At 45.2% G+C, this 23,976-nt stretch overlaps 1 protein-coding gene across 1 annotated transcript in view; it reads right to left on the bottom strand.

The window, feature by feature from the left end:
- Window positions 1–23,976, bottom strand: part of EHD4 (EH domain containing 4) — a 72,097-nt gene that overhangs the window by 15,755 nt on the left and 32,366 nt on the right. The window contains exon 4 of the mRNA XM_033108330.1: window positions 4,859–5,271. Within this exon, the coding sequence (XP_032964221.1) occupies window positions 4,859–5,271 (413 nt within the window). The remainder of the gene's footprint in view (window positions 1–4,858; window positions 5,272–23,976) is intronic.

The following is a 23,976-nucleotide window of genomic DNA, read 5'->3' as shown; positions in this document are numbered from 1 at the left end:
AACTGGAAAAGCCCCAATTTGTGCAAGGGGGATGACTAGGGGTAAATCAAATGGATCAAAATGTCCATTTTTCTCTGGGCTAGTCACTCAACAAGCAGAAAGAGATGTCCTCCCATTAAACGAACATGAACTTACAGTTCACAAATACACTGTCACAACCTCATTTATCGTGTCCAGTGACAAATGTGTATATATATCCAAGAGAAGCATGTTCTTGGAATGATATCGCTTGCAGGGCAACCCCCAGCAGCGAGTGCTAGAAGCTTCCAGTGTTCATGGTCAGTAGGAATGGAAATACTCATGGAATCTGGATACTGGGGAGCAGTTTGGGAGAAGTCAAGCTGGGAAAACATGGTTCTACGCTGTGCAACCTTCTCTGCAAGCTTAACAAAATCTGTTGGAGACCCGCGTCTTTGTAGGCCCTGCTAGAAACTTACATACAGCACTCAACGTCAGGGGATCAACACATTTTTCAAGTGGGTTTATCATGATATAAGAAGTTCATAAACTAAAGACCCAAAAGATGAACCAACGGGATAGTAAGAGTGTAAGATTGTGAGAGGCAGAGAAAAGCAGCTGATAGGTTCCCACTTGAGAAGGGGTTTGCTATCCTGTTGAAATCACAGCTGGTACTGACAGCACATGTGATTCTGAACAGCTTAAATGGCACTTGAGGGGGCCCACTCAGTCATTTGAGGTCAATCTTCAAAGAGACAGGCTTCCCTACATGGGCTCAAGCACTGACACACACATCCACAGCAGCTTGGGGCTGCTGACTGAGCTATTTTTAAAAGCCCCATGGCGGACTCAGCATTAAAGGGATCGTCATTACGAACTGTAGAATGACGGGCACACACCTTAGCCTGGGTCCATCTGGTGAATTTCAAAATGTCTAACTTCTCCACAGAAGGAATTGACAGTGAAGACAGACCGGAAAGCTAGGCTCTGCACATTACACACGACTAAGAAGAGCACACGTTTTGAATATGAAACTAAATTCCACAGAACTACAGTGAACCCCGAAAATCACTGACCTCTCCTTTTCCTTCTCATTTTTAGTTGCTCCTTCCTCAAATGTTGACACATTTTTTTGTTGAGCAAAGATCTCCAAGTGGGTGGGAACCTTTCCTATTCTTGGGCAATGTATTTATAAAGAGTGAGGTCCGAAAGTGAACTAGCCCCAATTATCCTTTGTTAACTTATCCCATAAAATACTTTCATTTGGGCTTTGTGAGAGCCTAGTATCTTTAATTTGGCTATTTTGTTACAGCTGAGTACAACAAAATTATATTTTCTAAACTCTCTTTTTGGCTTTTCCCCAATAGCTTACTCTAAAGAGTCATGAAAAGAACCCTGACTGGCATCATATATATATATATATATATATATATATATATATATATATATATATACACACACACACACACACACATATATATGTATGTATATGTGTGTGTGTGTGTGTGTGTGTGTGTGTGTGTGTGTGTGTAAAGCCGGGAAATCATTACATTTCACAAGCTATTTGATAAGAGTGGCATTTTTCATATTATTAAAATGTCATCGTTCTGACACCTTGAGTTTGATTACTGTAGGACTGGCAGGACATTAATGGTGCACTTGTTTTATTCCTGGATGGGCCATGAATTCTGCCTAGTTACGGTGTTCTATAAATAGACACACTCTACACCCCAACTCAGATCTGACATGTCCTAGGTGACATCTGAAAACATAGCCTTTTCAGGTTTTCAAGATGTTAGCTCAATAAACCTCTACATTTTGTAAGGTTTCTGTGGATGGAGAATTTTGCGGAATAAACAGAATGACAGATTAATGCAGAAAGCAAGGACATACATAGTAAGGAGCAATAGATGCTGTCCACTCTGAATTTCAGGTAAGTGCTTTCTGGGCCAAGGAGTCAGACCAACTGGGGTTTGAATCTGTATTTTGCACAACGTATAGGCCGTGAAGCCTCGGGCAAGTTACTTGACCTTTCTGAGGGGTAGTTCCCTCGCATGAGAAATGAAGACAGTGCCCAACTCGTGCAGCTAGTGACCGGGTCAGACAAAATAACATGTCATGCAAACGGTAGAGCTTCTGCAACACTACAGACCCTCAGTAAGGGTTGACTTGCAAGAGGAAAACTGGATCAAAAGAAATAAAGATTAATATACCAAAATCCAAGAGCACTTTTAAGAAACATAAACACAGCAAAGAAGAAAATTCAGGTGACTCCTTATCCATTTAAGCACCAAGTTCACAAGTGGCCATAAAACTGCAGATGGCGTAAAGCGGGTGGCACCGAAGGCCGCTGTGCTGAGTGCTACATCTCATCTGCCCAAGAACATTTCCTGGCCCCCTGCCCAGCCTGGTGCTGCCCCAGGAGCACGCTGGCACTAAGAAGCTCGGGCTGCAAATGTCTCTACTTTAAACATGATCCTTTATGAAAAGGAACAAGCCAGATACTATTCTCAGGAAGAAAAAATAAAGACAAGCTTTTTTTGCTAGAAGTAAGCTCAGCAAGTTGACTGCCCCCTGCCCCCCACCCCCCATCTACACAAGGGCCTCCGTTATTCCTGGTGTCCGTACAGAGCAGTATTCTGTGTCTCTCTAGACCCAGGCCATGCTGGCCTGCTCAGAGGGCCTAACGCTCAAGGATGGCAGGACATCCCATCATGCTTGGCATTGCCAGTGAGCTCTCGGCTCTTTATTTATTTATTTATATGACCAAATACAGCTGCGTCTTGAGTCACTAGGCCCTCAGCAATGTCTGGTAAACTAAATATATCCATGGGCCTTTAAAAATAGTTCCAAAAAATATCGTAAAATTTGCAAAAGCTATGACATTTTTTACCAGCCTTGGTTATAATGTTGGGTACTGTGTACCCCGAAGGTTAAGTTCAGCTGTATGAGCTGGAGAAGAGAAACACCACATGCCAAGGGGATCACCAAATGGGCAAAAAGAGACTTCCTGCCACAAAGCAACAGGCCCAGGACAAAGAAGGAGAGAGAAAGTATTTCAGGAGAGCTGCAAGTACGTAACTGACAAACTGGTTAGCTCAGCTGCCTTGAAGAACTGGAACAAAAGTCACTGGAGTTCTAGAAAGGAAGCAGCTTGTACCAGGAAGAAAGGATAGAGTGCAGTGACTCACAGGAACAGTGGTGACTGCAGATTAGCTGCGTGGCATGGGAGGAGTGCCTGGCATGCAGTGGGTCGGAAGTTGGGTAGAGAGGAAAGAGCAGATGCAGATACCGTATCTGGGGCCACGGCGGCCAGGGAGGCCTTTTTGACACAGGAGAAACGCTGCTGTGTGAGCACATCGGCATGAGGACAGGCTGCTGAGGAGCCGGGAGGAGCTTTTGGAAGGCTGGTCACCTGCCCAGCGGTCACCCTCCGAGCACAGTGTCCACACCCCAATAGCGAACAGCTCTCCATTCTGTAAGAGGGGGTTCAGTACCCCCCTCTACCAGACTAGGCTCCCCAGCCCTGTCCTAGGGGTGCTGAGCAACTGTTGGCTGAGGAGGCAAAGTGGCGAAGGCATGCTTGGCCCTAAAGCCAGACCAGACGCCATTCACTGTACAAGAGGATGTGGGAGGGGACACCGATTGTTTGGTGCCAGAAGACGAAGGGGAAGTGAGGTGACCTTGCCTCTTGACCAGGGTACCAGTGGATGGGGAGAGGCTGGCCTATGGACTGGTTTTACCTGAAGTGATGAGACCAAAGCAGAAGGCTAGACTGAGAGCCAGGAGGGCTGGTAGTCCTGGCTTTATCACCAGCGATTAGGTGACCTTGGAGAAACCCTTTATCCCACTTTGTCCTTGTAAGATTAGAGGGTTAGGATAGACCTCTGGTTCCCAAACCCAGCTGCTCATCAGAATCACCTGGGGAGCCACACACCCCCCCACACACACACGCACACACACGCACACACACGCACACACACGACTCAGAAGCTCTGGCACAGGGTTTGGGAATTTACATTGGTTAATGCTCCTGGGTATTTCTGATGATCACCGGGACTAGATAAACTCTGGAGGCACTTCCAGCATACGAGGACAATAATTTTATGAAATGTACACAGATTTTTAAAAGAACAATTTTTTTTCTACACCTTTTCTTTGAGTGGTCACGTGCTCTTCTCTCTCCAGAGACGTGACAAGAACTGACTCCGCTACTTGAAGGCGGTTAGCAGACTACTACTCACGCCTGTCGGGCACACACTCCCGGGGCTGCTGAAAGGCTCAGCTATGAGGTAGAGGAGCCAGGTGCCCCCCGTGTGCACGCTTACAGGCCACAGCTTGGAATGGGGATGGGGCGTGACCTCAGAACCAGTTATGTTAGGCTGAACCAACCTTCTCCTAGGGCTGCTCTGGGTCCAGGTGGTGACATCAGGCTCTGTGCCTTGGGTACAGGGTGACGAGTGGTGGCATCTGAGCACCCCACCAGTCCCACCAACACCACCTCTCTGCAGTTTGCTGGCTACGTTCCAGTGTCCTAACCCAATAGCAGCTTCCAGGTAGTTAGTGCACCAATCCCTCCCTGGTGCCAGGTGCTCCACCAAGCACTTTGTGAGGTCTATCAACCTGAATCCTCACGGCGCCTTCTGATATGCTCTTCTTAGCTCCATTTTACACATTAGAAAACAGGTTTGGAAAGGTTACGTCACTTGCCCAAGATCACACAGCTCGGAGCCAGGATCTACACAGGGACATTGATCTTGAGGCTGTCTTCTAACCTATGACAAGTTCCGTTCCCTCAGACTCCTGGAATGGGTCCCCCCCCCCCCCACTTTCCCGTATAGAGGAGAGAGCGGGCAGGGTCCCCTGCCTGAGGCTGCCGCCCTGGCGTGTGCTGGCTTACCTTGGCCAGCCTGGCTCGCTTGATGAGGTCATTGAGTTTGCGCACCGCTGCCTTCTGGGGAAGGCTCTGGATGTCTCTGAAGAGGTCCTGGGCCTCGGCCTCGAAGAGCCGGCGGTTGTCCGTGTTCTGTAGGGGCTGCGCCCAGAAGGAGCCTATGTAGACACGCAGCACCTCAGGTGTGTTGATGACCTTGCCTAGGGACCACATGAGGGCCCCGTAGACGCGCATCAGCTGCTGTGTGTCCACTTGGTCGGCCTTATTCAGCACCACGCGGATCTTGTCATCCTGGCCCCGGAAGGCCTTGATGGCCTCCGAGAACTCATCCGAGATGTCCAGTTTGTGAGCATCGAAGAGCAGGATGATCCTGTCCACCCGCTCAGCGAACCACTGCAGGACCTGGCAGAAGTCGTACCCTAGATGGAGAGAGAGCATGTCAGCCAGGGGCTGCTGCAGGAGACACGTTTACCGGGAGGGATGCTCTGGGAGTCACCGGTTCTCCAACAGCTGCCACGGAGAGAGCCTGTCTCCACGTTGGAGGCAGTGGAGGCCTCATGACCTGAAAAATCACTTCAAATGGGGCCCTCTGGGTTGGATGCATTTAGTTAATACTGGGGATGCTGGGAGCCCTTCCATGGGAAGAACAGGAAAGAGAAAGGGGCTCACGGTCACTGTGGGCAATGCTTACTTCCATATCTGTAATTGCATTTAGTCCTCTCTGATCTCACCTAGCACTGTCCTTGTGATCAATGGCAAAATTGATTGGTGGCTCTGTAAAACTGCAGGCCATGGGTCAAAAGCTCTTACTTCTATCAATCTCACTTTTCTGAAAGTACCAGAGATGGAGAAGGAAGAAATCCTGGAGGTGGCTTGGAGTCCCATGGCATGTCCCGTAAGCACAACAAAAGAGGAATTGCCTTCTCTTAACCCAAGTTTTTAGGAGTGTTAAGGAAGTCAAAGGTTGGCCTGGCTGAAACTGTGACCAATATTTATCATTTGGTCTATTTATATCTTAAGGATGTAAATATTTTTAAAAATCATGTCTCACAGCCATTCTGTGAAATGGTCTCCTGCCAATTTCTTTTTAAAAATGGATAGGTCCACAACAAATTCTGTTCAGTTTGCTTTGGCCACGTACCAATACGCTTCAAATCATGTAGCTAAATCAACACTCCTCTCAACCCATGGTCCAGACTTACAGGCATTTCCCCAGGGAGCAGAGTCCCACGAAAGGCAAACAAGAGAAGGCCAGTCTCACAAGGTTTATTTTTAATCTCGATCTGATTAGCTGTGGTCAGTCTCAGCGCAGCCCAATCGGAACGCAGATGGCACCTTTCCTGACTCCTGATTAAGTCTTTTTTTAGATTTTGAAAACTTCCAAACATACAAAAGTCTAGAGAATCATATCATCAATGTTGATATACTCACCAGGGAACTTTAATACATTTTGACACTTGGCTTTGCTTTCTTCAGATACTTTAAAAAAAAATTAAGTGTAGTTTATTCATATAATGAAATACTATACAGCACTGAGGACGAACTAGGTTATCACTTGTCAACACAGGTAGGTCTCCAAAGAATTGGTGAGTAAAAAAATCAGTTTGAAAAGGATATACGAGGGCTGACAACTAAGTGCGCGAACTTAATTGTCTGACGTTGTATACAGTACGGCATTTGTGTAAAATGTTAAAAAACAAAGCAATACTCAACAGCCTAGGGATATGTACTGCAGCACCCATATAAAACATTATTAACACCCATTTTGGGATATGGAAGTGAGGTGGATAAGAAAGTGTCTAGAGGAGAATGATCTATTATGCAGAAATAAAGGGGGTCCACGCACTAAACTTTCCATGAATTTGAAGAACAGGCGTAAGGGGAGCAGTTGAGCAAGCAAACTGGATTCAGACACATTTTTAATAAAGAAAACACAATGTTCAGCCATGCTGAGGCCCCTCTGCACCCGTCGTCCTGAGCACTTTCCTCAACCTCCTCCCAGAGGAAACCACAGCCCGAATGTGGTGTGTATTGTCACCAGGTGTTTGTGTACTCCCAGGTCACGCATTTCAATTCTCTATTCTGCTTCACTGTGGCACTCCCAGATTCCTTGGGGACCAGGAAGACAAAGGTAGTTCTCAGAATGTGGGCCAGAGTTTATTTTCATCACTGTCAGCAGCCAGTTCAGAACAGAGGAAAATGAAAGACCTATTGAACGGGTCACACGGTAGCATGTAAAGATTCAGGGTCAAGATTTCACTCTGAGTTCTGTCCCTGTGAGACCAGAACAAACTGCCTCTCAAGGTAACAGTAAGTGATTCTGTCATTTGAGACTGACACGTGGGCCAAGCAGCCCCAGAGGCTGGTAGTGGATCCTCAGCAGATGAATGAAGACGCTCTTCCCTGGAAGCTGGGAAGGCACTTTGGAACCACCCACCAGAAGGACCTGCATGTGAACTTGCTTTTCCAGTAGGGATGATTGGCTTATTCTCTCTGACCCAAACACTCTCTCCCTCGGTCTCCTTTGGGACCACAATTGGGTAAGTGAAGGTTCAGAAACACATTAAAGAAGTACTGTGTACGTGCACACTGGAGTGGACATGAGTCGCATTTTGATCAACACTCTTCCAGTTGTGTGTGGGGGAGTGGTTCTCATGGGCCAAAGAAGCTGCAGGGGTGGCAGTCCCTTGCCCCTCTCATTAGCAGGTTGGGGTACAGACAGGTGATCTGAAATCAGGACAATCATTTCCTTCTACCAGACTGGGATGTTGAATCTTGAGGGAATGGTGCAATGAGAATTTATTCTTGGGGGAGGTGGCTGAATGGAGGTGAAGCCACCAGCGGTGGTGGCTTCCTAACCTAGTTTTGAGCTTCATTCTTCAACCTTCCCATTTATTCTGTGAACAACCTAGCTTCTGAAAAACTCCCTTTATGCTTAAGTTAGCCAGAATCAGCTTCTCTGGTTTGCTACCAAGTACCATGACCGGTAAATAATTTTTTCCCCCACATGTGAATATTTCTGAATTCTGGATGCCGCTATAATCAGTGCCTAAAGAAACTTGCCACCCCCATAACTGTCACCACCGGTGCACGTGCAAACTCAGCCATGCAGACATGCAACTCTTCCTCTGAGGGCCACCTGGGTTGAGTGTTTGGCATGGATAGCACTACACATGTTTAAACTTTAACTTAAATTTGGGTTCCTAATAATTATTTTAAATGTCTTTTAAAAAGACTTCATTCCAATGCTTCAGTGCAATAAAAAAACTACTGATAACGGAGCTATAAGTTCACTACAAGTGAACCCGTTACTCATCTCTGGAGGAATAGCTGCATGTACATATTTTCTCGTTTTAAAATAACAAGAGCTTAATGAAGTTTAACAAGTACAGGTACATAGAACCGTTTGTCACTGAGTCGGTGTAAAAGGATTCCTTGCCACACATTAGGCAATCCAATCAAAGGTGAAGAAATCACCAACTGTCTCAGAAGAAAGCAGAGAATTATCAAAGCTGGGGGGGGTTGGTTTGCTCAATTCTCCCCCCGCTCACAGTTTTTAATATTATTATTCAGTGGTATTAGGTACATTCACATTTTTGTGCAACCATCACAACCATCCCCGGAACGCTTCATCTCCCCAAACTGAAACGGTCCCCATTAAACACTAACTCCCTGTCCTGCTCCCCGAGCCCCTCGCAACCACCATTCTGTTTTCTGTCTCTAATGAATTTGACTAGTCTAGGACCTCATATAAATAGAATCATACAGCATTTGTTTTTTTGCGACTGACTTACTTCACTTTAACATCATGCCCTTGAGGTTCACCTGTGTTGTAGTACATGTGAGCATTTCCTTCCTTTTTAAGGCTGACTAGGTCTGCTCAATCCCTCTGTCTTCATGAGATAAGATGGGCACCCAATAGCTATCTACCAAAAGTTCCTACTGATTTTTAAGAAATAATTTAAGATGTATTTAGTCTGGCTGAAGAAAAGCAGAAGGACAGCAGTGATTCAGAAGGACCTACGGACCACCAGTTCTCAAAGCACGGTCTTGCATCAGAAGCAAATGAGGGGCTGTGCTAAAATTTAGACGCCCAGCTCCTCCCTGGAACCACAGAATCTAAATCCCGGGGGCTGGGCTTGGTGGTCTGCATTTTATAAGCTCCCCAGTTGACTGTGATGCCTGGTAAAGTTTGAGGACCGCTGCCTTAGACGGAATACCAAGACATGGATGGCAGATATGTCTGTGTTAATGCGGATCAACAAAACACAACACATTTAAGGTAGTTTCTTTTCATTCTAACAAGTTACCAATAAATAGTTAGATGGGGCATCATTGAATTGAGGAAACAGAATTTGAATCTGCTTATTTGAAGATGGATTTTAGAATTCACGAAAACTGCCCTCTTGTTGCTCATGTTGGGTGTTGGCCCTGGCAAGCCCTTCCCCTCTGGTTTAGGATCTAGAAATCGAGCCCAAATCCTCCTTATTCTTGAAAACACATGGGTGAATGCTGATTAAGTTACATACTACTTAACTTCTTTAAGCCCCAATTTTCTTATCTATAAAATTGGGTGAGTGAGTGATTATGTGAGAAAATGCGTTTAATGTGCTCTATACAGTATTGAGACTTAGTACACTTTCAATCAGTATACGCTATTATTACTTCTGCCCCTCTCCTCAGCTGTAAGTGTACTCAGCTGGTCCCTCTCTGAGCTCCCAGAGCCCTTTGCTTGCGTTCCCATCACACCACTTCACAGAGTGTGCTATCAGAGGGGCGTGTGGGGTGCTTTTATTAGACCATAGTTCTTTGACCACAGGGACCATGTGTTCCTCCTGGTTGCACAAGACAATGGTTATCAGTGTAGGCTTTGGACTCAGGATCTAATCCTGGCTTCATCATTTACTAGGCAAGTTACTTAACCTCTCTGTGCGTTGTTTCCTCATCTGGAAAATGGAGCTAATAATTTTATCCACATACCTCATGGGGCTGCAGAGCTAACATATGGGAAACATTTAGAATCATCTTGGCACCTAGAAAGCTCTCCAAAATATTTTATCTACTAGTTATTTTTAAAATCTTTGTCTCCAGTGCCCGGCGCATGGTGGAAGGCACAAGAAATGTTTGTTGAAAGGATTCCTGACTGGGCCAAGTATAGTCTGCCGCCATGGAAAGAAACAAAATTACTTAGCACAAAGATGACAATGCAATGATGCTTGAGCCAAGTGACAGGACCAGTCCTCAGAAAATAGCTAATGGAGATACGACTGAGCAGAGAGCCACTCATATTTTATAAATAGAGCTAGTGGATTCACACAGGCCCAGAGGTTTTTGTTTCCTTGTTTGTGAAATGGACAGAGTTCTACTAGTTGGTCTAAAAAACCCTGGGTTGCACCTAAAATAAATCTATGATCCTGTCACAGACACTCCCTGGCTTGGGAAAGTCTAGTGTACACTGACACTGGCTGGGATAACTCAGGGCATCCATTGTACTCAGTAGGAGGAGAGGAATGAATCTCCCTACCGATTCTGTTACAGGGGGCAGTGTGGCCCCAATTAACACGAAGTAAGTGTGTGACAGAGCTACCACTTAAAACCAGTGGTGCGCAGACTGAACGTGGCCCTTGGCTGCTGTTTTGTTCGGTCTACATAGTGTCTTTGCAGTGTGAGTGGACTGTCTTTGCTCCGGACATGCATTGTCCACCTGGTGCCCACTTCTGAGTGGGACATCCACAGCTCTGACTCAGTCCTAGAGACAAAACTGTGCCCTCTGAGAAACTGCCCCAGCTCTCCTGGGCTCCTGCAGGGGTCCCCAGAGAATTGTACTGTGTTCACAGGTGTCTCCCCAATGGGGCCATGACGTCTGCGGGCAGGGCTCCTTCTTACCCTGCTCTCTCCAGCATCAGATCAGCGCTCAGCAAGAGCAGGTCGTGGCCCATGCTTCTTGAAGGACTGAATGTTTTCTGTGGGAAAATGTATTCAAAAGTCCCAGAACTCGCTTTAAACAATCTTTTGGAACACGTCTCTCTGGAAATTGGAAATATACTAACTAGAATATTTAAATACAAAAATCAAAAAATGGATTAATTAATAAGTACCAAGTGCCTAGGATGTGCTTAGAACTGTTGCTGAGTCCCTCTATAAAACGTCTATAAAACTAAGGCTGGTTGCTTTACCCATAATAGCCCCAAACTGGAAACAATCCAAATGTCCCTCAACAGAATAAACGGTGGTACAGCTACACAGTGGAACACTACTCAGCAATAAATGAGCTGACACAGGCAACAACATGGGGGAATCTCAGAAACATGTCGAGTGAGAGAAGCCAGACACTGAAGAATATATACTGTGAGACTCCGTTTAATTTAAATTCCAGAACAGGCAAAGCTAAGTTACAGTGACTGAGAACAGACCAGTGGTTGCTTGTGGCTGAGGGTGAGGCTGACACTGATTGCCAAGTGGCATGAGCAAAAAAAGGAATTTCTCAGGGTGACAGAAAGTTTCTATTTCTTGATGATGAGGTAGTTACATGAATGTGCAAGTTTGTCAAAACTCACATACAATTAAACGAGAGCATACTCATACTCATATCATTAAAGGGGGTGATTATACGCTATACTTCAATAAAACTGACCTAAAAAGTAACCAAAAAAAAAAGAAAGAAAGAAAGAACCCAAGGCTGCTAAACTTGTTTAAAGATATCTATCTCCATGAGCCACTGAATGGACCCGGAAGTTGAAATCTATTAATCAAGCGGCCCTGTAACTACTCTAGCTGGATATGGAGTTGTGTTTAGCTAAACCAGGAGCCCTACACTTTAGCTGGAATCAGTCTTAACCAAAGAGGTTAATGTAAAATTTGGTTCATCCCCTGGAACTTCGAGAGTCGTGTTATTTCACATGTCCCGCTGTTTGGCCAAGGTGACAGAGAACCTCTCGCTTGGATGGAGCAGGGCCGAAAATTCTCTAAGTTTATGGGAGTCATTCCAGAGAGGCAGACCGCAACATGGCCTGGGCACATACAGATCTGGGGGTGTGTGTACATGTGAGCATGCATGCAGGTGTATGGGGGGAGGGCGCAGGAAGCCACATCGTAACAGAATTTTTCCCATGATGCTCAATATATATTTAAAGTTTATTCCTTCAATTGTACACATCTCAATTCTATAAGACCTTCCAGTGGAACTTTTATTAGTCTGGAACAAAGGAGGGCTGTAATCAGTCCAACGCTTAAAAATATAGTTTCTATCCTTGCAAAAGGACCCAAAATGCTATATAGCTTTGAGAGCTGGCAAACAGAATTTGTCATGTGGAAGATTCCAGCTTGGCATTCCTGGCTCCATGTTCTGGGAACAAAGGGAGGGGGCAGGAAGGAAAGGGCCCTTCCACTCAATCAGAGGTTTCCCGTTACAGCCCCCATGGAAACTTGTCTTCATCTCGGCTGAAGGGACCCACCAGGAAACAGCATCTGAAGTTAGAACAGTGGCCCCCCTAGCTCAGGTAAATTTGGAAGGGGGCGGGGGGCTGAGGAAACAAATTTGGCAGACTATTTTTAATAGAACAACAGAAAAAAATATGCTTCAATTCCTTCCCAGAGCCAAGTTTCTAATTACATGAGTTTTGAATAAGACGTGTGTCAATAAAAGGATGCAAGATAATGGAAGACAGCCAGCACGGAAGCCAGGTTCCCCGTCACACCCTCAGCCCCACTCCTGGGCTGGGCAAGGCACATGGTCCAAGACTCTGCTCAGATCACTCCTCTTTGACTCCCGGACCCCTCCCGGAGCTGGTACCTCCGATTCCAAGCCAGGGCATTCACACATCCCCAGCGCTTACTGTATGGATTTGTTTATGTAACACGGGCCTCTCTCCCCGAGGTCCCCCAGGTGTCATGTCCAGCTTTGTGTCCCTCCAGCACCCGGTCGATTGTCCAGCACAGCTTGCCCCTGTCAAGTCAGGCACTGAGAGAGTGCTGGCAGCGTCCCTGGCTCCTTCCTCTCCAATCCAGCCCTTACACGATCCCTATCCCTTCTTAGGATTCAGAGAGAATTTCCAGAACTGTTAGGGTCCTTATTTCTTCCAGTGTAATTGTTTACAGAACAGTCTCCATCACGAGTCCCACCTTACCTCTCCAGCCTTTTCTCATAGTCTCTTACTAACCCCCACCCTGCCCACCCCATAAACTACCCTGGGCTCTTTGCTGTTCCCCAAAAGCATCCTGCAGTTTCCTGCCTCTGCACCTTTGCCCAGACTTTTCCTTCCGCCTGGAATGCCCTTCCCTCTTCTCCATCTCCAACTACCCATCCCTCTGGGCCACTTCCCTCCAGGAGGCATTTCCCATCCTAGTGGAACTGTACCTCCCTTCCTGTTTCTCCTGAGAGGGTCTGTTCTCTGCCACAGCCCATCCACTAGACGAGGCTTTAATCAGCCTGAGAGCAGGGCGAACTCTTAATCACGTTTGGAACCCAAAAGCTCATTACAGAACGTTCTGCTTTATCTAAATCAGGTTCCCTGTGGCATATTCTTATAGTACCAATAAATTTTCTTTCATAGCACTTTCATAGAATGAAAGAAATTTTCTTTCATTCTGTCATGATACATTTGGTGATTGTAAGACAGAAATTCTATGAGGGCCGAGATTCCACTTCTTGTTTTGTTCACCACTGAACATATACCCAATATCTTTTACTGAACATAGTAGGTATTTAATACATTTGGTGTATTCTCGACAAAGTAAAAATAGAACTACCATACAATCCAGCAATCCCACTTCTGGGTATTTATACAAAAGAATTTAAGTCAGGATCTTGAAGAGCTATTAGCACTCTCATGTTCACTGCAGTATTATTCACAATAGCCAAGATGTGGAAACAACCTAAACGTCCACGGGCACATGAATGGATAAAGAAAATGGGGTATACACATGCAATATAATATTATTCCGCCTTAAAAAAAAGAAATTCTGCAATATGTGACCACATGGATGAACCTGGAAGACATTATGTGAAGTGAAATAAGCCAGTCACAGAAGGACAAATGCTTCCATTTATGTAAGGAATCTAAAATAAGCAAACTCATAGAATCACAGAGTGGGGTGGTGGTTGCCGGGGACAGGGGGTGGGCTGGGGGGTTACTAATCAATGGCCATAAAGTTTCGGTTAAGCAAATGAAGTAAGTTCTAGAGATCTGCTGTCAACATTGTGCCCACAGGAAACAATACCGTCTTGTACACTAAACAATTTAAGAGGCTAGATCGCATGTTAAGAGAATAAAATATAATACAAAATAAAGTAGAATAAATTCGATTTAATGAAGTGAATTGACTTGAACAAGAAGCGTAACTGATTTTTACCAAGTTAGAGGGTTTAGCTGCTTAAATAGTACTGAGCTTGTAAAAAATAAAACAGGCCGTTACTAATTATAGGAAGTACAAATCATCTCAAAATAAACATCAAATATCTGGGATCCTTCAGGTATTAAATATGCATTTTCAAAAATAGTCACTTCAGTTAAGAATAACAGCCACAACAGTTAAACATGTGCAAGGAGTCCTTGTATTGTTTCCAGGCTGAGTTTACTTTGCGACTGGAAAAGGCTGTTTCTGAAAATGTTATTGGGGTTGGTTGGTGTGGAATGATAGCTAAAAATAAATACCTGCAGCAAATATTTACTGAGCTCTCTCGACATTCCTACACTACCCTGAGAGCTTTATATCAACAGAATCTCCTATAATCCTCACAATAACCTTATGGGGCAGGCACTATTATTATCCCCATTTTGCAGGAGAGGATATAGAGACTCAGAGAGGTTAAATAACTTACCCAAGGTCACACGGTTATTTCCCAGGGGAGCCAGGATTCAAACCCAGGGACGATCATCCCAGAGCCTGTGCTTTATTAACCGTAGTGTACCATATGTACACCAGAATGGTGGGATTAAAGATCATTTTTACTTTCTTCTTTTTCATCTTTTCTAAGAGCAGTTTTCCAACTGTTCTACAATGACTATGTACTATTTTTGTAATAAGAAAAAATAAGCGTGTTGTAAAAAATTATTGGTCCGCATGTGACTGGGCTAACACTGTTTTTGAGGAGGGCATTCCTTTTCTTCGATAACAGTGTTTACAGCTAGGGACCAGATTTTTAGTGCTTCCCAGCCTACTGCCACCTCAAGAAACCCTGAGGGTGAAGCAGTGTCTTTGCAACCACACAACCCCCTGGGGGAAGAGGCAGCGCCCGTCAGCTGTGCTTGTCAGAGCGATGGAAACCAGTTGTGTGAAAATGAGTTGCAGACCCTTAGCTCCTGCTGCCCGCTCTACCTCCCCTCTTCTCTAGCTGCGCTCTCCTCTTCCCAGCTGACCAGACACAGCTGGAGTAGGATGGGGCGGGGGGGCTCAGGCTCCTGCTGAGGTTCATATGGAACCCCATCCTGGAGGTCAACAAGACTGCACTGAGAGGGCAAACACTGTGGCCTCCCTATCTGCACGGGTGTCCTGAATTCATCCCTTTTTGTGGGGGTTCAGTATCCGTTCACTGCAAAGTATTCAGTTGGTAATGGCCGCCTCTTGGAGAATGCAATTGACTACAAATAATCCCTGCAGTTAGAATCCCCGGCCTCACTGTGCCTGGCCTGAGCATACCTCAATTTAGATAAAACCAAGGACTGCATCTGTCCTGGGACGGGTTTGGTGGTGTTTATCCTCTATCTCCTCTCCCTACTCCATCTCCCTTTGGAATTTAGTCCAAGACCCTGTGAGTTAATTTTTCTGTGCTGGTTTCCTCCTAAAATAAACAAGCTAACCTACAGCCTGTCTCTCCTTCCTCTGACGGGTGTTGTGAAGATAACAACGGGGGTCATGTGAGCCTGAAGGCCCTTCGCATCACAGTTTCACCCCACACCACGGACAGGGAACAGAGAAAGGCTGTACTTGAATATCTAGCCTGATGAATGCTGTTCCTCCTGGTCATACTACCTAGTGACAGGGAAAATTGGGTTTCAAATCTCATTTTCCATTTCAGATTAAAAATTAGGTTAAGAAGCGGGTCCATTTAAAGGGGACTGAGGCCTGAAAACAGACAGGAACGTTACAGGCATTTTAGGCTTTTTGCTGCAGAGAGATGTTGGGGAAAATCTAGCGAGAAAAGACCACCAGTCCTGGAGCCTGGCTCAGCCATTTCACTTTGCTGGACCTTAGTTTCTACATCTGAATCAGATGATCAATAAGGATCAATTCACTATTGATGAATCAGATGATCAATAAGGATTCTTTCCAGATCTTAAAGTTATATATGGTGGTTCCGAATAATAAGCTTTTCTGAAATATAAAGTCATATTCTCAGGAAAATCAATTTAGGGTCTGCATAGTAGATATCAACTAATTACAGCACCAGCATAAGAATGTAAAATTGTTTAGGTGGCTACAGGAATACTCGATGACTAAATCTAACGGATAAAATTATCAAGTAGCAAGCTTCATTTGGTTATATCTGTTCCACTGGATTCATGTGCTATATATGGCATTTTGGGTTGGTTTGAAGGTCCTTGCATGTTGCAATAGGGGTAGTTACTTCTCCTAAAGTTTAATTTGTCATCCAATTGTAAACAACTCTGTGCTGAAAGAAATGATCAGAATTTGAGACTCTTAAGGATGCTTAAGAGATCATCAGATTCAACTTTCTATTATTATAATTAATAGAAACCAGGAATCAAGTGTCACACATGGAAATCGCCCATTCCTTATTTTCAAGAGGAGCTTTGTACCCCTCAGGCAAGAAAGTCTCAGACAATACATCTATAAATCAGATAGAATCGCTTTGCACTTGCATTGGATTTTCTTGAGGCAAAATGCCAGAGGTACACAGACTCCACCCAAGTGTGATGAGGATAAATATTTACAAGCAAGGCTTCAATGCATCTTGTCATTTTGTGGTTCAGAAGGGCAAAAAGGCAATGTTTCTTCAAGCCACAATTTTCTAAGTTAAACCAAGAAGATGACAACTTTGGGATCAACAAAGGACATGTGAGCACCTTCTGACCCTGAATACCCCACCCTGCCCTGTTCCTCCTTTTAAACATTCCCAACGTAGCGTGAGTGTTCTGTAAGCATTTGGACAATAGCCAGTCATGAAGTTCAGCTCCAGCAACTAAATCATCAGCTAACTTGCTCCTAAAGCCAAACTATTACTCAGAGATAGTTATTTCTGGGTTTATGTCACAGATGGAAAGACAGATCAAGTCAGTGAGGACCCAGTGAGTCCACACTGGGTTCTTTATTAAAAAGAAATGACTCACTTATTTTACTAAATAAAAGTCCATGTCGTTACCAACAATATTTCAAAATGGTCAACTATGTCCAAAAAGGAAAAACTTTGAAAAGATGTGTCAATATGAAAAGATGCTCAGCCACACTAATAATGAGACATGAAAACTAGAATTATAATGAAATGCCACTTACCTATCAGATAAAGCAAACATAAAGCAAGAGTAAGGAAAAATATGCCCTGAGTTGAGGAGGTTGTGTGCAAACAGGCACTTTTGCACTGTTGGTGGGAAGGTCTGAGGTGTGAACAAACAATATGGTGAATGTTTAAATAAAAAATTGTATTACAGTAAAAGACACATTGTCATGAATCCCCCTCAAAACACTCCCCCTCGCTTCGAGCACATTTATCCTATCGTTCTTGCCACTTTCTGAAGCAGTTCTGGAAGTCCTCTTTCGGGAGTGTCTTTAGTTGTGCTGTAGTGACTGCCTCGATGTCCTGAATCATTTTGTCTTTGGGGACGAGCCAGAAGTTGCACAGTGCCAGATCCGGTGAATAAGGTGGGTGAGGACACACAGTCATGTATTTATTTGACAGAAATTGCTGTATACCAGAAGCAATGTGTGACACAGAGCATTATCATGATGGAGGGTGATTTACGGCACACTTTAAAACGCACCTTCTCTCAACCGTAGCTCACACCCGACTGACTACACTGAACAAGTTGAAACTTGTCACACACAGTTACTAAGGTTTGACACACCACTTCTTGTATTGATCCCTGCCTTTCCATTGGATGACATTTGGCAGCAGCATTCACCATATTTTGTGATCATAACAGAAATGCTCCATGTCACACATTGCTTCTGGTACGGCAATTCTGTCAAATAAGAGCACCACAGTGTATCCTCATCCACCTAATTCATCGGATCTGGCACAGTGCGACTTCTGGCTCTTCCTCAAAGTCAAAATGATCATTAAAAGTAAACATTTTGAATTGATTCAGGACATCGAAGCAGCCATGACAGCGCAACTAAAGACACTCATGAAAGAGGACTTCCAGAACTGCTTCAGAAAGTGGCAAGAACAATGGGATAAGTTGGTTCGAAGCAAGGGGGAGCATTTTGAGGGCAATTAATGGCAATGTGTCTTTTACTGTAATATATTTTTTTATTTAAACATTCACCGTATGGTTTGATCACACCTCATAAATAGATACATCTTCTAGAGAGGGCATTTTGTTATCAGCTACACAGTAAAAAGACAACAGTTCCTTTTGATTCAGCAATTCCACTCTGCTAGGAGTGTATCTTATAGTTACATTTGCACATTACCCTGCAAACTGTACATACTTGCACTGTGTGTGCAAAACTGTCTATATGCCCCGTGGTACTGTTCGTACCAGCAAAAGATTACAAACAGCCAGAATGTCATCCATTTAAAGGATACCAGTTATTAATGTTGGAGCATCTATATGTTGGAATAAGGAGACAGCTCTAAAGTCCTGACATAGACGTGCTCCAAGATTTACTGCTAAGTGGAAAAATCTTGGTGCAAAGCACTGCGCAGTAGATCCTCCGAGTCTGGGCGGAACCCCGAGACACTGCTGACAGGGTTTGCCCCAGAAAAGGAACTGGGGGACGTGGGTGGGACAGATGCACTTCACTATCTAACTTTCTGAAACTTGACTTTTTTTGTCCCAAGCATGTATACACATTTGCACAAAATGGTGATCCTCCTGAAAGGTACGTGAGAAAGGTGAAATGCTAAATCAGTGGTCTGACTTGTGCTTGGCATTATGGTTTGGATTCAAACAGGAGGTGGTTTTGAGAAAGACTGAAAGACTAGGCAGATTGGAGGTTTCTTGAGGAAACTGCATCATGGCACATGTGAGCAATTTCCCCAAATACAAGAAAGAGGATGTTGGCAAAAAGAATTGGAAACATGACAAGAGCTGGGGCCCTCGGTGACAGAACACCTTCCCCCCCCCCACCACACACACATCCTGGGTCAATCTCCTCAGCAGGTTCCCCCAACTCCAGCCCTTGTTTGCATTCTTGCATTCTCCTGGCATTCTTTCCACAGCTCTACTGTCAAGTCCAAATTTTTCCTTTACCTCTTCCCCCTCCTTTTTTGGGTCCCTGGAAGAGCAAGGTTTTTGTCTATCTGAGTGTCAGGACTCGGCCACTATCTGCTTTCCCTGGGGAAACTCTGGAGCATTTGGCCAAGCTGACCCTGTGATCCTGGTCGGTCTATTCTGGGACCCACCCCGCCCCCCCAAGCCCCCACCCCCAGTTCCAGGACATGAACAAAGTTATTCAACCACGACTTACTCCACAGGACTCTGTGCTAAATGGTTTATATACATCATTTCACTTTATCTTCAAACAACCCTGGGAAAGAGAATTCTTCACTTTATAAAAGTGTAAACTGAGGGTCCCACTGTGAAATGGGGATGCCAGGATTTGACCTCAGGTCAACTTCCTTCAGGGACCACAGTGTGCTTGCCTGCACCTCATCACCTCGCTCTCTGCTTCTATGGAAAACAGAGATGCCCTGAAAGCACCGCGATTTTCAGTGTTTTCCTACATCCACCAGCTTGAAACCTGACTTCCCGCCAGGCATGAAACCTGACTTCCGTCTACACTGTGGGTCCTTTCACACTTTGTATGCTTTTTACAGCTCATGTCTATGAAGCATTAGGTATTTACAGATTATTTGGCTCCTCACAAAATCCAAGCCTGTGAGGTAAAGTACTTTCTTCCCATTTTATAGAGGAGGAAACTGAGTCTCACAGAGGTGAAGTAACTTGCCTAGGTCACTCAGCTGGTAAGTGGAAGAGCCAGGGAAATGGAAAAACATCTCAGGCCACTGTTTCTCGTCATTATACTGCTCCTTTCCCACCTAGAACCCTGCATTTACAATCTGTCACTCCCACCCTCCAGTCTGGGAGTCCGTCAATGGTGGAGAGGGACCTCTACTCCCCCAGCGACTAGGGGGAGAGGACTTTTGCCATATAACAATAGAGATGAAGGCTGTGTCATAAAAGTGTCCCATTATAGTAGTGAAGTTATTAAACATTTGAAAATGTAAATGAGAAACCTTTAAAAAATTCCTGTATAATTTTTCTTTAGAGGTTCCTAAAACTCCTACCTTCCAAAGAGGTCTAGAATAGTTTGGGGGTGCTTATGGGGAGTGAAGGCACAGGCAGAGGACAGCAGCCTCAGGCCAGGACTTGGTGTCAGACACCCATGAGGTTAATGCAAGGGCGGTCATCTGATCACCCGTGGGGTCAAGTTGCCACTGCTCCCTTTCAAAGCCCTCACCTGAGAGGGTGTTGGTTAGTCACAGAGCCCAGCCCAGGGTCTGCCCCACCCAGAGAACCCCCTCTTTCATATCTTCTGTCCTGTCCTCTGAGGGCAGCATTCACTCTGGTGAAATGGAGACATGGAACACAGCTCAAATTCATTTTGGTCGGTTTTCCAAGTTTGTGATCCTTTTTTCTTTCACTTGGTTTGGGGGTGGCCGAGCACATAGCAATGGGCAAGTTCAGCGTGGGGAAATTCCTGCATCAGGACCCCTGGACAGGCAGCTTTCTGGGCCTACCTCAGACCCCTGGATGATTTGTGTAAATTGTTTGTGCATGAGGCCAGGAAACCGTGAATTAACAAGTTCCCTGGAGCCTGAGAATCACTGCTCTAGGTTTCCACGCATCGGGTTCATAGCCTCATAGATTCCAGGGCAGAAGGGGAGCAGAGGGGAGAGGGTAACCTGAGAATGGGTATGACAGAAGAAGAAATGACAGTGACATCCTGGTGTCAAGGGAAGAGAAAACCAACCAACGAAACGAATCCACAGAAACTGAGAGGCAGACACAGACCCAGGGCTGGTTTTGTTGTTACCCAGTATGACAACACCCAGATGTTCACAGAGATAATTCTGGGTAATCAAGAGAAGGTTATAAAAGATAAACCTTCAATGGCTTCCTGTTCCTCTCAGAATAAAACCTATGTGCTTTCCTAAGGCCAACAGCTCGCAACAGCAGGCCTGCCTGACCTCAGACCTCACTGCCCACCATTTCTCGGCTACTCACCAGCCCCCAGCCTTCCCTGAACCTGCCAGGTCTTACCCACGCTCTGGCCTTTGCCTGCAATGCCCTTCCCCCAACTCCCTGCCAGGCCAGTCTCTTCATTCTCCAGGCCTGAGCCTAAATGCCACCTCCTCAGAGGCCTCCTCTCACTACCCACCTAAAGTAGGAATGTCCCGTCCCTGCTGTGGGTCTCAGTAATTGTTTCCTTCAAGTCTTTGTTTCACCTTGCATTGGGGCTCATCCGACAGCCCCCGGTGTGTATGCTTCAGGATCTTGCGGCTGTTAAAACTAAAGCGCTTGGTACCTGACACATAGTAAGCGTTTAAGAAATGGACCAGGAGGCACCTACCAGTGTGGTGCACGGCAGATAATCAATGTAAGCAAACCTCTTCCCCTTTCCACTGTCCTTTGAATGAGAATGCAGGTTGGCGTGCACTGTCTTTTGCAAAGATTACCATCAAAATTTGCTAAAGAAAAAAACCCAGGCGATTTGGTATTTGTAAGGGAAAAGCATCAATTACATGGAAACTTGCCCCACGTGGTACCTTTCCTCAGTGCTGCCGTGTGTGTGTGTGTGTGTGAGAGAGAGAGAGACAGAGAGAGACAGAGAGAGAGAGACAGAGAGAGAGAGAGAGAGAGAGAGAGAGAGAGAGAGAACAGAAAAAGGAGAGGGGAAAGAGAGGGGAAATGGAGACGGAGGCACACACACACACGACAGGGATGTTTACCTGGTTTGTGTCCTTCTTGCTTGTGCCTAACAGCACGTGCTCTGGAACCCGATTGTCTGGTTTGAATCCCACCCAGCCATTTACTAGACACTTTGGTATTCAGTGACTTTAAAACTTAGTGGCTTAAACAACAACTTATTATTTTTCTCTCGTCTGAGGTTGGCTGGGCTCAGCTGGGTGGTTCTTGACTGGAGTCTGTCATGAGGTAACAGACGGCAGTGAGGCTGGAGCCATTTGAAGGCTCAGCTGAGCTGGTCCTGCATGATGGCTTCTTCACTCCCATCTCAGCTGGACTAGTTGGCACAGCCAGAGGCTGCCAGAGCCTCTTGTTTCATGTGACTAGCTTGGGCTTCCCTCACAGTATGGTGGTCTCAGGGAGGTTGGACTTTTTAGACGGCAGTTGGTTTCCCCAGAACAAACATGCTAAGAGATCCAGGAGGAATCTTCAGGGCTTCTGATGACCTAGTCTTGGGAACTTGTGAAACATTACTTCTACTGAATTCTATTGATCAAAAAGTGAGTCAGAAGGCCATCCCAGATTCAAGGGGGAGGAGACTGCACCATGGCATGAATACTGGGAGGTGTGGTTCATGGTGGTGGGGGTGGTGGGAGGAGCAGACAGCTTTTGAGACTAGCTACCAAACTTGCTATAGGATTGTGGGTGAATTACTTAACCTCTTCATGCCTCAGTCTTCTCTCCTATAAAATGGGATAATAGTTCCTACCTCATAGAGCTTTTGTGAAGAGCAGATAAGTTTTCCATAATATATGGAAAGAACGTAACAATGTACTAAGTATTAGCTATTGTTATTATTACTCAAAAAGAGTAAGGAGCCAAATCTTTTCTCTGATTAATCTCTGTATCTCAGTGTCTGTGAAATATTTTATGATTATGAGCTGCTCTATATGAAAAGTAAGAGAACTGCCCTTCTCTCAACACCTCTCCCCCAAATTTCATTTTTATTTAAAAGTCTAGGTAGGTTTAAAGTTTGGGTAGAAGAGGTCATTCCTCAGGATCAAGTATGCATTTAAAATATTAACAAAAATGCAAAACAACTTCCAGGGCTTGGCAAATGCCATTCTGAGTCACAGTGATGACTCACTCACATTAGGGGCAGAAGCAGCAACACTTGTGGTATGGAATTTCCTGTGGCACCGGCGGAAAAGGAGCTGTGCATGTTTGTTAGCAAATTTCCCCCAAACAAAAAGAAACCAGGATTTCCTGTTGGAGGTCCAAGAAGTGAATGATGTCCAGGACGTCACAACCCAACCTCAGATTGGCCTTAGCACTGGCCAGAAAACAGGATCTGCCAACAAATCATCAGCGGTCGGACCCAGCCCCTGTGGATGGACACTTTTCTGCTGCTGCCAAATTCAAACAAAGCTCACTGAGCTCTAGCTCTAAATATAAAAATGGCTTCACGATCCATCTCACCCTGTGGACACATGTTCTATTCCACAGAATTCTCTACCCTGTTATCCTCTACCTCATACTTCTCAATATTCCATGCAACCTTCAGGACCAAACCCGGTCTCCTGACATGTGTGCCCACTGGCCACATACCCATTTTCCGGCCACACACACAACTCACATTCCTCCAAAAGGCCCTGGGCTCACATGTCTTCCCGGGTTCCTGCACACACTTTTTCTGCCACCAGGGAGAGAATAACAATAGTAAGGGCAGCCGCTGTTATCTTTCCCATGACTATGTACCAGACAGGTGCTAAAGTAAGAGCTTCACTTTATCATCGCACGTTTTCCTTGCCCATCCTATAAGGCCCTGACCTCGCTGGCTGATGGACACATCTGGAGACTGTGAACAAGAAGAGCTGCTTCATAAGGTCACACACACCGATCAAAGAAATAGAACTGAGAGTCCAGAAATAAACCTTCACATTTTGAGCAAGACGGCCACGACAATTCATGGGGAAAGTACAGGTGACCCTTGAACTGTGTGGGTCCAGTTATATAGGTGGGTCCAGTGGATTGTTTTAAATAATACATACAGTATTGTCAATGTATTTTTTTCTTCCTTATGATTTTCTT

Source organism: Rhinolophus ferrumequinum, chromosome 6 (genome assembly GCF_004115265.2).
Source record: "Rhinolophus ferrumequinum isolate MPI-CBG mRhiFer1 chromosome 6, mRhiFer1_v1.p, whole genome shotgun sequence".
NCBI lineage: Eukaryota > Metazoa > Chordata > Mammalia > Chiroptera > Rhinolophidae > Rhinolophus > Rhinolophus ferrumequinum.
The sequence above is the reverse complement of the archived record's forward strand: the minus strand, read 5'-3'. Positions and strand labels throughout refer to the sequence as shown.